General features: G+C 54.0%; 2 protein-coding genes and 1 pseudogene across 2 annotated transcripts; 1 reads left to right on the top strand and 2 right to left on the bottom strand.

Moving 5' to 3' along the window:
* Window positions 1-429: 429 nt before the first annotated feature.
* On the bottom strand, window positions 430-1605 carry LOC147963648 (uncharacterized; annotated as a pseudogene).
* Window positions 1606-6443: 4838 nt separating this feature from the next.
* On the top strand, window positions 6444-7856 carry LOC125515303 (peroxidase 22.3). The gene is made up of 3 exons (XM_048680748.2): window positions 6444-6714; window positions 6826-7032; window positions 7117-7856. The coding sequence occupies exons 1-3, from the start codon at window positions 6496-6498 to the stop codon at window positions 7702-7704; spliced, it is 1014 nt and encodes a 337-aa protein (XP_048536705.2). The 5' UTR covers window positions 6444-6495; the 3' UTR covers window positions 7705-7856.
* Window positions 7857-9887: 2031 nt separating this feature from the next.
* Window positions 9888-11015, bottom strand: LOC147963647 (putative FBD-associated F-box protein At5g56400). Its single transcript, XM_087529652.1, has 2 exons — window positions 10058-11015; window positions 9888-9898 (listed from the first exon to the last, which is right to left on the bottom strand). The coding sequence occupies exons 1-2, from the start codon at window positions 11013-11015 to the stop codon at window positions 9888-9890; spliced, it is 969 nt and encodes a 322-aa protein (XP_087385778.1).
* Between the last annotated feature and the right edge of the window lie 362 nt (window positions 11016-11377).

Raw genomic sequence — 11377 nt, 5'->3', positions numbered from 1 at the left:
ACCCTGAACTGGAAATGCCCGTGATGCGTTTTGAATGCGGTCTTGGCCTCGTCCTCTTCGCGCATACGAATTTGGTGGTACCCTGCGCGGAGGTCCAGCTTGGAGAAGACTGCTGCGCCCGCCAGTTCATCAAGGAGCTCGTCGACGATCGGGAGCGGGAACTTGTTTTTGATCGTGGCATCATTCAGGCGACGGTAGTCGACGCAAAACCTCCAGGTTCCGTCCTTCTTCTTGACCAACAGGACCGGCGCGGCATACGGACTGACGCTGTGCGTGATGATGCCAGCGTCGAGCATTTCTTTGACCTGGCGCTCGATTTCGTCCTTCTGCAGCGGCGAGTAGCGGTACGGGCGAGTGTTGGCGGGGACTGCGCCTTCCACCAGTGTGACGGCGTGGTCATACTGGCGATGGGGGATGGGGCGGCAGGCCCTAACGGGCGGCGAAGACGTCGGCGAATTCCTCCAGGAGATCGGCGAGGGGCGTCTGGCTGGCGCATTTGCACCGTGGAGGCGGTGCGCGCCCGCATGTGTCCACCATGGCCATGGCCCAGACGTCGTTGCCCGCGATCATCTTGCGCAGCTCGTCGGGTTTGATCGCCTTAAGGGTGGTGGACGCCTTGGTGGGCGCGCCCCGGAGCGTCACCTCTTCGCCATCGTGTGTGAACTTGACCCACTTGTCTTGCCAGTGGCATGTCATGGGGCTGTGCTGGGCAAGCCAGTCCAGGCCCAGAATGCCATCGTACGCGCCAATGTCCAGCTCATGCATCGGGGTGGCGAACGTGTGCCCCTGCATCCACCACTTGAGCTCGGGGACGACGCGGTTGCAGGAGAGGCGGTCATCGTTGACGACGCGCACGTCCACCCGCGGCATTTCTTCTGTCGCCAGCCCGAGGCGATCGACGAAGGACTTGTTGACGAAGCTATGCGAGCTGCCCGAATCAAGGAGCAGCAGCATGACCTGGTTGCCCACCAGTGCGCGCAGGCGGATCATCGTCGCCGACTCGGTGCCGTCCAGCGCGTGCGACGAGAGGAGGCAACACTCTGGAGCATCCCCAGCAGGAGCGGGCGGCTGCGCGACCGGTCTGGGGTCGTCGAGGAGTTGCAGCGCGTGGATGGTGTCGTCGGAGAGCACCTCCCCGTGATCGCCGACACTGATGGTAAGCAGCTAGGCAGGCTGTGCGCACCGGTGCTCCCGCGAGTATCTGTCGTCGCACTTGAAGCACAAATTGTTGGCGCGGCGATAGTCGCGGAGTTGCCGCTCGCGCGCATAGTCGTCCGTGGGGGCGCGGTTGGGCGCGGCCGCCCGGGGTTGTGGTGGAGCCGCCGCCGGTGGAGGTCGCCCCGATGGTGTGATGCGTGGGCACGTGGTCGAGCCCAGCTCCTCCTCTTGAATACGCGCCAACACCGACGCCCTGGTGATGCTCGAGGTCGCCTGCAGACGGACCGGGGCGCGTAGCTCGTCCTTCAGGCCCAGGATGAACTGGGTGACGAAGAACTTAGTGTTGATGGACGGGTCGAGTGCGAGCAGGTGGTACATCTGCTCGTCAAACGCCGTACGGTACTCGGCGACCGTGGTGGTCTGTCGGAGCTGAAGCAGCTTGTGCATGACCACCTCAAACTCGTCGGCACCGAACTCCTCGAGCACGGCCGACGTGAAGACCTCCCAGGTGATGTCGCGATGTGTTTGCCGAAATGCTTGCAGCCATTGCGCTGCTTGGCCTTCGATATACAGCGCCGCAGTGGCCACCCAGTTGTGTGGTGCGACCTTGTAGAGCTCGAAGTACGCCAGACAGCGATCCAGCCACAGGTATGTGGCGGAGCCATCGAACCGAGGGAAGTCGTGCTTCGGTGGCTTGTGGTAGTCGTTGCCGTAGTGGCCCGCTGTTGGGGAGGGCGCGGCAGCCGGGGCCACGAATCCGCCCTGTGGAGGCACCGGAATCAGCGGAGGTCGATGATCCCCGAGACGCGCGTGAGCGGTCGCCGGGCGGCCCTGTTCGGTGGCCACGTGCGGCGAGTGTGGGGGCGGCGGGGGCGGTGGCGGTGGTGGTGGTTGGTGCAGCACGGTGGTGACCGACCACCCCGACGGCGTCGCCGGGCCTTCCACCGTCTTGCGACGACGTCGGCCTGCGTCAGATCGATCTGCCGGGCGAGGCCGCGCACATCCTGAGAGATCTGCGCGTTGAAGGCGGCCTGAATCTCGATCTGCTTGTCGTGGACTGCCTTCTGCTCGTCCATCTTGGCGAGGAGGGACTCGAGCATCTTGGTGATGTTGCTGTTGCCTTCGTCCATGGCGGCCAGAACCTGACGCGTCGCCGCCGAGGCTTTGGAGGGCGCCGTCGCCGTGCGTGGAGGAGATCGAACCCCGCGACTGATTTCGGGTGCGCTTGCCGAAGCAGCACACACCGGCGCGGTGGATGTTACCGATCTGTAACCAGCGCGGTGGGGAGAAAATTTTCGGAGCGATTTGGCTCCGATTACCAACTGTAACGAACCGGAGAGGAGGGGATCTGAAGTAGGTGAGGGAGAGCGAGAGAGAGACTTGGAGAGGAAGAAGGGGAAATGCTTCCCGAGGAAGGATTAGGTGAGTGACAGTCTGTTACATCGCATGCCTTGCCACAGGCGGCTGGCTGCCCCTTTTATCATTCCCTCGCTCACACTCACGCACACTTTCAGCTGGGGCCCGATCCTTGCCACGTCACACTGGACAAGTGGCGGACAAGTGGCCAGGTGTGACAAGTACCTGTTTATTGACGAACTGCTCTCACCGTCAGGCTTCTTGGGCAGCAACAGGCAGCGTCCTTAGCATCCGAATAAGAAATTCCATATTGCCAGGCGTGGATCCGGCGGCGAGCAACGGAGGGAGCGAGGGCGGGTCGGGCGTCCGGGCGCGGCAAGCAGCAGAGGCAGTGACGCCAGGTCGGACATCGGGGAAAGGCGGGAGACTGCGGCGGTGATGGGAGGGAGTGTTGGTATTGATCTACAGGCCCAATGGGCCAAAACGAAAATAAAAGATCAGAAATAAGTTACGTTAAAAAGAGAAATGGGAAGGTCACGAACCAACGTTCATACCCCTCGATCTCAACTTACGCGTCCTGATCGGGGGCACCCTAACCAACTATGGTTTTGGTCCCCTATCGCCAGCGCACATAAAAATATGGGGGAGCAGCCGGCACCTACGTCAGACTAGTTCTCGTACGGTTTACTCCTGCTCCCCACATCCCTAAACCCTAACCGATCTGGGGGAGCGCTGCACGACGGGAAGATCATCTCCAAGCTCTGCCCCTGTCCCAGGGCAGTGCCGGTGGCACCCCGAGGGGCGCCGCTACCTGCAGTGAGCATCTTCACCGAGGCTGCATCAAGCCTGCATCGAGCAGGCACGGGACTTTGCACCGTGGACACCAATGACTGCTTCCATTGGTGGTAAGAATCTAATCCATCTATCTGATCTGTGCTATTAGGTGATCTAACGCCTGCCTTACAATCTGTTAAGTATATCATACGGGATTATAAATCTAACAAGGAGTACTGGGGGAACGGGGCGGGGGCGCGGCACCGGCGCGCGTGGGATGGTGCGGCGGTGGGGTGACGGCGCCCTAGATAAGAAAGGGGACGAGAGGCTGAGGGGGAGTGATGAAAAGGACGAATTAGTAACTGAGATCTGAACCCCACTCCAACTCGAGCGAGCGAGCAAGCAAAAAAACCGCTCGTCCATCCCGTGTGTGACGGTTTCGTCTCGTCTTTGGCGATTTCTTCTTCGCTGGCGAGTAAACCGATTGACGTTGTGCAACTGTTCGTTGACGGAGAGTCGAGGGACTGCTGCAGGGGTTGAGGCTGTCAGAGAAGGAGAAGAAAGGAATCAAAATCGGCTGGTCTGGATCTGGCAAGGCGGGAATCGTAGAACCACAGGCGCTGCCTAAACTCTTCTAGGAGAAGCCGGTTTTCGTTGAAGCGATGGCAGTTGCAGAAACGCTGGGGCGTATGACAAATCAGAGGTGTTCACTGTAATACATTTTTGTTTACATTTGGACAGGAGTTGGGGAAGAAGATGGCTTTAGACAATGGGCCCTGGGACTTTGGGAACGATCTGCTAGTCTTAGAAGATTATGTACCAAGAAAGCGGATCGAGGACTATTCTTTCGATACTACTGATCCCGATATGGGTGAGAGTGCTCCGGCTGCCACTTGGTTGAATGAATAGGGATGCCGGGGAAACCATTGGATCGGAATTGGGAGAGGTTACTGAAGTAGAGGCAAGACCAGATGGAAGAGCAATGGGTAAATACTTGAGGATTATGGTCAGAATAAACATCAAGGTACCACTGATGAGAGGTTTCAGACTTGACAAGGAGGAGGAGGAGGAAGGACAAATGATCTTCCAGGGGCCTTCAAAGACACCGGAGGAGGAGGACAAAAACTGGTGCCCTTTTGTATATGAATTTCTGCCTGAGTTCTGTTACATTTGTGGTGTCTTAGGCCATAGTGACAGGTTGTGTTCTATCCAAGGTTTTGGATCCCAAGTGCACATTTTTTCTCAAGGGGCACAGGAATTCGCGGTTACCATGGTAACCGCAAAATACCGGAAAAAAAGGACGAAATTTGAAATTAAATTTTGAATTCAATTTTTTTGAAGTCGATATAGATAGTAAAAAGCGTGGGTCAAGATTCAAACACGAGACGCGCTGTTGAGGAAAGGCAGGCGTTGCCACTAGGCCACAACCACTTATGTTAGTACAGAAGAGATGCCCTGTATTTAACTACACTCTCAGCGTTTGAATTCAAAATATTCAAAAATTTCGAGATTTTTTGCCCGGTATGAGTGTTTCTCGAGAGGGGGGGGGGGGGGCGATAAATGCGGTAACCGGGCGAGATCGCGAAATTTCGTTCGGTTACCAAAACAGTGGTGCTATCAAACTGAAGAAAGGGGAAAGGAAACAACAACATGGGATGGGGCTAATTCGCATGAGAAAGAAGCGGATTTGGGGATTTACTCACAGGACAAATGAATATGAGAAATCCAAAGGTCTCTAGCTAGAAAAAGAAGAAGAAAAGAGATAGCTACATAGCTTCCTAACTAGATAGTGACCAACAAATCAACTAAATAAATACGGATATAATCGCTCACTAACCAACAACTCTACATCAAAGGGGAAAAGGCACAAATCACAAGAACAAAGCACATATTCGAGCATGGGGAATTCATACCTTAGGCAAAACAGAGGACCGAAGATTAGGTTGGAGGAGACGAAACCTAACCAGGCACCGCCAAGAAAAACCTGAAGAAGAAGACTAAAACATAACTCAAGAACTCAATCGTAACCTGATAGTTCCATAGATATAACAAGAACAAATGCGGATATCAACACGGGAGTAGCAAGAACCAACGAACCCTAGAGAGCCGAAAAGATTGAGAGAGAAGTGAGTGAGAGAGACGGGCCCGAAGTTAATGAGAGGGTGCTCAACTCTCTCTGTGTGGAAGGGCTGCAAGAGACAAGGTGCCGGTCACCTGCACAACGCGGGCTGTGCTCACAAGCCTAAACGGGCATTGAGATCTTAACGAGCGTCGGGAACGAGCCCAACAAGCACATCGACTGTCCCAAATAAGGGGTAAGTCGATTCCATCCAACCCAACAGACCAAAAGCACCAGCCAGAAAACAAACAAAGGCATAGATCTCAGAACAGATCAAACGGCCAAAAGATCAGCTGGCCTAAATTCAAAATGCAGGCGACTCACATGTAGCTAAAGTGTAATATATTCACTGTTTCCCACAAAAACAATAATAATCCATGATCATGGCTGCGCACGCACGCATGCATACGCACGACGTACGTACTCCGGCCGTGTGAAGGTGACGCCGTCCTCAGCAAAGATCTTGGGTTGCACGCGCCATGACGAAATGGAGCACGTCCATGGTTACTTTTAGCAGTGGAGTGAGGATGAAGAACGAGGGCAGCAAGCCAGCTAGCTAGACACACAAGTAGGCAAGTGGCAGTATATATACATCTAGAACGTCCCTACGCGATCGACAGACGATTTAGCTGTACATTCGGGCTCCCAAGAGCCAGCTCTGCTCGGTAATCTCCCATTATACGTAACATTCAGAAATAATGCATGCAGGCGGCTGCTGGCCAAAGTCCACAGTATCACATGCACATATGCATTCTCGATCGGTAAGCATGCATGCATGGCGGCAGCATTCTCGCTAAGCTACACGCTTTGACTTCGCAAGTAGTGTTACTAATTTACTATGCCAGCGCAACGCAGCTTGTAAGCTCACCGGACGACCAGCGCGATCGATGGCGAAGTTTGCACGCATGCATGGCCACCGAGAGGTAAGCTCTGACTTTGGTGAGGAGGCCGTAATATGCAAAGCCAGCTATCTTGCATGGACGCGACGCAACTGCACTATAAGTAGCGGCATGGGTACGGTGCATACTCCATCACTCAGCTCGTGCCATTCACCCAAGGAAAGCAAGCAAGCAAGCTAGACCCTTACAATGGCGGTGTCCTGCACCACCACCTGGCGTTGCGCATTCCTCGCGCTACTAGTCCTTCTCGTCTCCGGCGCCCACGGGCAGCTCAGCCCGACGTTCTACGCGTCGACCTGCCCGAACCTGGAGGCCATCGTCCGCAGCGTCATGAACACTACCGTCGCCAGCGAGAAACGGATGGGCGCCTCGCTGCTCAGGCTCCACTTCCACGACTGCTTCGTCGAGGTATGAGAATATCCATATGCATGCACTTGTCTGGCTCAGATCGATCGATTCTATCATGCACGCATTGCGTTCCGCGCACAGTATATAATTTTGGCGTTTGATTTTGGTTAGGGGTGCGACGGATCGGTCCTCCTGGACAACGTGCCTGCTACGGCGACTACTCCGGCGATCGGCGAGAAGAATGCCTTCGGGAACATCAACTCCCTCCGCGGCTTCGAGGTCATCGACACGATCAAGGCCGCAGTGGAGCAAGCCTGCCCAAAAACCGTCTCCTGCGCCGACATCCTCACCCTCGCCGCACGGGACGGCACCTTTCTGGTACGTAGTCCCGGACGCGGAAACTGCGAGTACTGTACATTCATTTGAACCGCCGGCATGTGATGTCTTTTGCATTATTTGCAGCTCGGCGGGCCAACCTGGACGGTGCCGCTCGGCCGGCGCGACTCGACGACGGCGAGCATGGACCTGGCCAACAGGGACCTCCCACCGCCGTTCGCCAACCTCGTCACCAATCCTCCTGACGGCAGCGACCTCATCGCGAGGTTCCAAAGGAAGGGCCTGAGCGCGACCGAGATGACCGTGCTCTCCGGCGCGCACAGCATCGGCTCCGCGCAGTGCCAGAACTACCGGCTCCGCCTCTACAACGAAGCCCGCATCGATTTTCAGTTCGCCGAGGGGCTCAAGGCCAACTGCCCCCAAAATGGCCCCATCAACGACACCTTCCCGGCGCCGTTGGACTCGACGGGGTCGACCTTCGACAATAAGTACTACGCGGACCTCACCAGCTTGCGCGGCCTCCTCCACTCCGACCAGGTTCTCTACCCCCAGAACAACCAGACGCAGGTTAAGATAGTGCTCAAGTACAAAGGAGACAACGCTGCCTTCTTTGCCGATTTCGCAGCCGCGATGATAAAGATGGGGAACCTCAGCCCGCCCAACGGAACCGTCGGGCAGATCAGGACCAACTGTAGGTTGGTCAACCCGGCCTGATCATACGGCCTGGCATATATACCACTGTTAATTACGGCGTAACCAAAGATAAATAAATGCAACCTCTGTGATAATCTTTCACCTTTGTAATAACTATACTATGTTGTGCTACATACTGGCTTACTGGTTAAACTATTAATCGTTCCAATTGACTATTGAGCTCCAAATCATGTGCTATGTTTGCATCATTTGTAAACAATATTGTTATCAGCGACAGCAAGATGATCCTCACGCCATTGTTTGCATCATTTGTTAAAGTATCTTTTCTTAATCGTGCCCTGTGAATCCCGAGGTTAATTTCTTCAACGGCAGCTGGCTCTCCAGAATTCGTCACGAATATATTATGGCAGAAGTTATCCAGGCAGTGCAAATGTATTAGAATGAACCACCCTCTGAATCCTGCCAAGTATGACACTATTTATAGGAAATCTTCCACATTCCATGCAGCAACTCTCCAAACAGCCCCCCCCCCCCCCCCCCCCCCTAAATAAAGGCAGAAATTGAACAAGGTACACAACCAAACTATACAAGGTGGTGAGGTAACCCTCTTATAAAGAAGATCTTAGGTTACCTAGAACGCGTAGAAGGCAAGCAACTATGCTGCCGAAGGAGAACACTGGTGAAGCTGAGACCAACCCCACACAACACCCTAGGATACCTAAACTCCTCGAGGACGCCCTCGAGAGGAAGAATGACGCAAGGCGTCGTCACTGTCTAGCAACACCAGACAAGGGTTTTCACCCGGAACTCAGACGCGGAGAGGAGATCCACAACAACGTCTTCAAGAAAAGAGCGGCACCCCGAGTATTCCTGTCATTGGTGCAAAAGCGCGGAGCTTTCGCTCGGCACCCCACCCTGTCACAACGAGGGATCCTACGACAAGCGCGTTGTTCCCAGATCCTAGATCCAGATCTGGAATAATTTAGTCCATAACTTCAGTGATGCCTTAGATGTCAGTCGCGATGATGATCATCGTCAACTCACCAAGTCGCATCGAGAGGGCTGATTATCACACCGAGGTCGTGTGTTGTCTTGTCCCCTCAACTTGATGGGGATGCGGGCGCAACAAAAGTTTTGCCAGTCAGCCCCGTCATTGGCAGGAAAAGGAAATTGACAGGGGCAACCTGTAGTGGTGTCGGACCCTACCGGAAGTTCTCCATCAATCCATGTGGTTAAAGCGTACAACATCCTAAGGTTATGATCATGTCGACCTCCTCTAGACTTACTAGGCTATCGTAAGGTTGACTCGTGGCAAGGACGGCTGATGTCTAGGTGCCTTTTAAGCAACCTCCCCTATAAAAATTTGGAAATCGCTAACCTTCATTTGGAGCACCGACCTCGCAAGCTTAGGTGTGAATTCCAATTGAAAATTGCAAACTTATTTAGAACTTTTGCTTATTATATATTTCACATGCATCGATTATTTTAGTTCACATTGCATGTAAAAATGTTTACCAGAAAGTTACAAGCTTGTGGTTCATGCATCTCCTGCTCCGACCTCGGGCATCGACGAATATGGCGTCCACTCCAGCCCTGCCACATTAAAAGCTAGGCGAGCGGTCCACTTCCCTGTACCGCGTGGAAGCCTCGACTCCAATGATGACAAGTCAATTGTTGGGCGCCGGCAGCCTTCTTTAGGTGCCTGCATGGTCAAGATCATCCTCTCCAACGCCGGAGCGCTCACTAGCAGCAGCTGCACCAAGTCGAAGCAGTACCCCTGCCCCGAGAAGCCGCTGAACTCCACCTCACGCAGGTACTTCAACGAGACCACACCATGTTTCCAGCCACTGGAGAGGCCACCGGTGTTGTAGTCCTTCTCACTTTGACCATCCTTCGGTGGTGATACATCCAATTCAAACGAGAAATACGGTCAGCGACCTTGAAACTCTGAGTCAACGTTCACAGACAAAAATATATATACGGTAATTAATGAAACATTACAGGCTCACCAGGTGAACGTCTAGGTGGAGATACCGGAGATTGCTGCATCGCTGTAGGAGACCCGTCGCAATTGCTCTGAAGTGGCTGCCTTTTTTTGAATAAAATCTTATCGTCAAATTTGTGATGCCGGGGAATTGGGGTATCGCTGTTATTTCATCATCTACCTCTTTTTCCGTTTGCCCCTGTATAAAGGATAATCAGATGCTAATTAATGTAAATTTCCATGTAAATGAAAAACAAAGCTAAAGTGCACCTGCATGCGTACCAAAAAATAAAATCACAAATTGCAGTAATATTTCCACATGTAGCGAACATACATTTGCATGAGACTAATTACCTACCTCTGGACCTGGTATGTATAAGTCGCGTCGAACGTTAGGGCTACACTCTTGTAGTAGTTGGATCGTGTGACCTTGGAGGTTGAGCTGCTGGCAATAGCCGAGCTGCATGGAGGAATTCAGTGTCTCCAGCGCGGGTGCTCGGACGGTGAGGCTGGTGTGCTCGTCTTCGTCGTCGTACTCCATGAAGTGGAACCCGAGGTGGAGCGCGGAGAGCCGTGGGGCGTCGACAACCAATCGCCTCACGGAGAGGTCGTCCAGACCCAAGAACTCTAGCGCGCTGCCATTGAGCTGCAGCTGCTTCACCCCGGACAGATTCCGGAGTGTTAGCCTTCGCAGCCTCGGGCAGCACGAGGAGGACGATAGCAGGCTGCCGAGACGGTCATCGTCGCCGTCGATGAATTTTATGGTGCATAGAGTCAGGTCCGTTAGCGCATGAAACTCCACCGTCGGCGGGAGCAGAAGGAAGCCATAGTACAACTCCAGTGACATCCTTGTCGCCCTCGTGGAGCGAGGCAGCTGCAGCCTGGGCTTTGGCTTTTTCTCCACCGCACGTCCCGTCAGATTGATCGTCGACGGCGCCCGCACGTGGAATTTCAAGGAACCAACCACTATCTGCATGGCATGGCGGAGCCACACATCGGCTTGCGAATCGCCGGGCCAGAGCCAGCTGCTCAAATCGAGCGTGTCGATGTAGGCGTCGCTATTGGCCCGTCGCGCGAGGACGTTGTGTATAAATTCGTTGTACCGCATGTGGCCATCCTCCTCCTCCTTTTTCTTCTTCTTCTTGTTCTTCTTACTACTAGTCTTCTTCGTGGTGCTGCCGGCGCCTTGCCCGTCGCGGAAGTGGAGAACGGGGGCGCGCGTCGAGATGTCGCGCCACCGCCTCGAGAGCGCGGACGTGCGTGCGACTTCGCGTGCTTCGGGCATGAAGCGCAGGACGTGAAGGAGGAGGTCATCATCGAGGCCGCTGATTAGGTCTGCGGCGTCGCGCGCCGACGACGGCGGCATCGTCTGCTTTTCGCCCTCCATTGTTGGTTCAGTCCATCGATGGTCCTTTTCCGTGGTGTATATGTGGCAGTTGAGCGGAAACGAAGCTGTTGTAAAACTTGGAATCCCTTCTTAGGTCAAACTGAGTTGTAAATAAATCAGGACTCGAGTCCTAGCCCGTCAAGCACTCGTATCCATCCTCAGTTTGGAGGCCTCTCTATTTATTAATAATAAGAAAAATCATTTAAAACCTGTCGACCCGATGCAACTCGGCCGTTCACGTTCAAATCTGCCAAGGGGCCCACACACCACCGGTTAAGTCTTCCTTATCTAGTCACACGAAGTACATCACAATAATTATTACGTGTGCATTCATCATATAGCACATATATGTATATAGCAAT

Source organism: Triticum urartu, chromosome 6A, assembly GCF_056163025.1.
Source record: "Triticum urartu cultivar PI428250 chromosome 6A, HENAU_Tu73, whole genome shotgun sequence".
NCBI lineage: Eukaryota > Viridiplantae > Streptophyta > Magnoliopsida > Poales > Poaceae > Triticum > Triticum urartu.
Note: the sequence above shows the minus strand (reverse complement) of the source record. Positions and strands in the feature narration are given on the sequence as shown.

What these genes read in the sequence shown, in the direction of transcription:
- LOC125515303 (XM_048680748.2), top strand. Translation starts at nt 6,496, where the DNA reads ATGGCGGTGTCCTGCACCACCACCTGGCGTTGCGCATTCCTCGCGCTA. An exon ending in TCCACGACTGCTTCGTCGAG is followed by an intron (nt 6,715 to 6,825) that starts GTATGAGAATAT and finishes GATTTTGGTTAG; the next exon opens with GGGTGCGACGGATCGGTCCT. An exon ending in CACGGGACGGCACCTTTCTG is followed by an intron (nt 7,033 to 7,116) that starts GTACGTAGTCCC and finishes CATTATTTGCAG; the next exon opens with CTCGGCGGGCCAACCTGGAC.
- LOC147963647 (XM_087529652.1), bottom strand. Translation starts at nt 11,015, where the DNA reads ATGGAGGGCGAAAAGCAGACGATGCCGCCGTCGTCGGCGCGCGACGCC.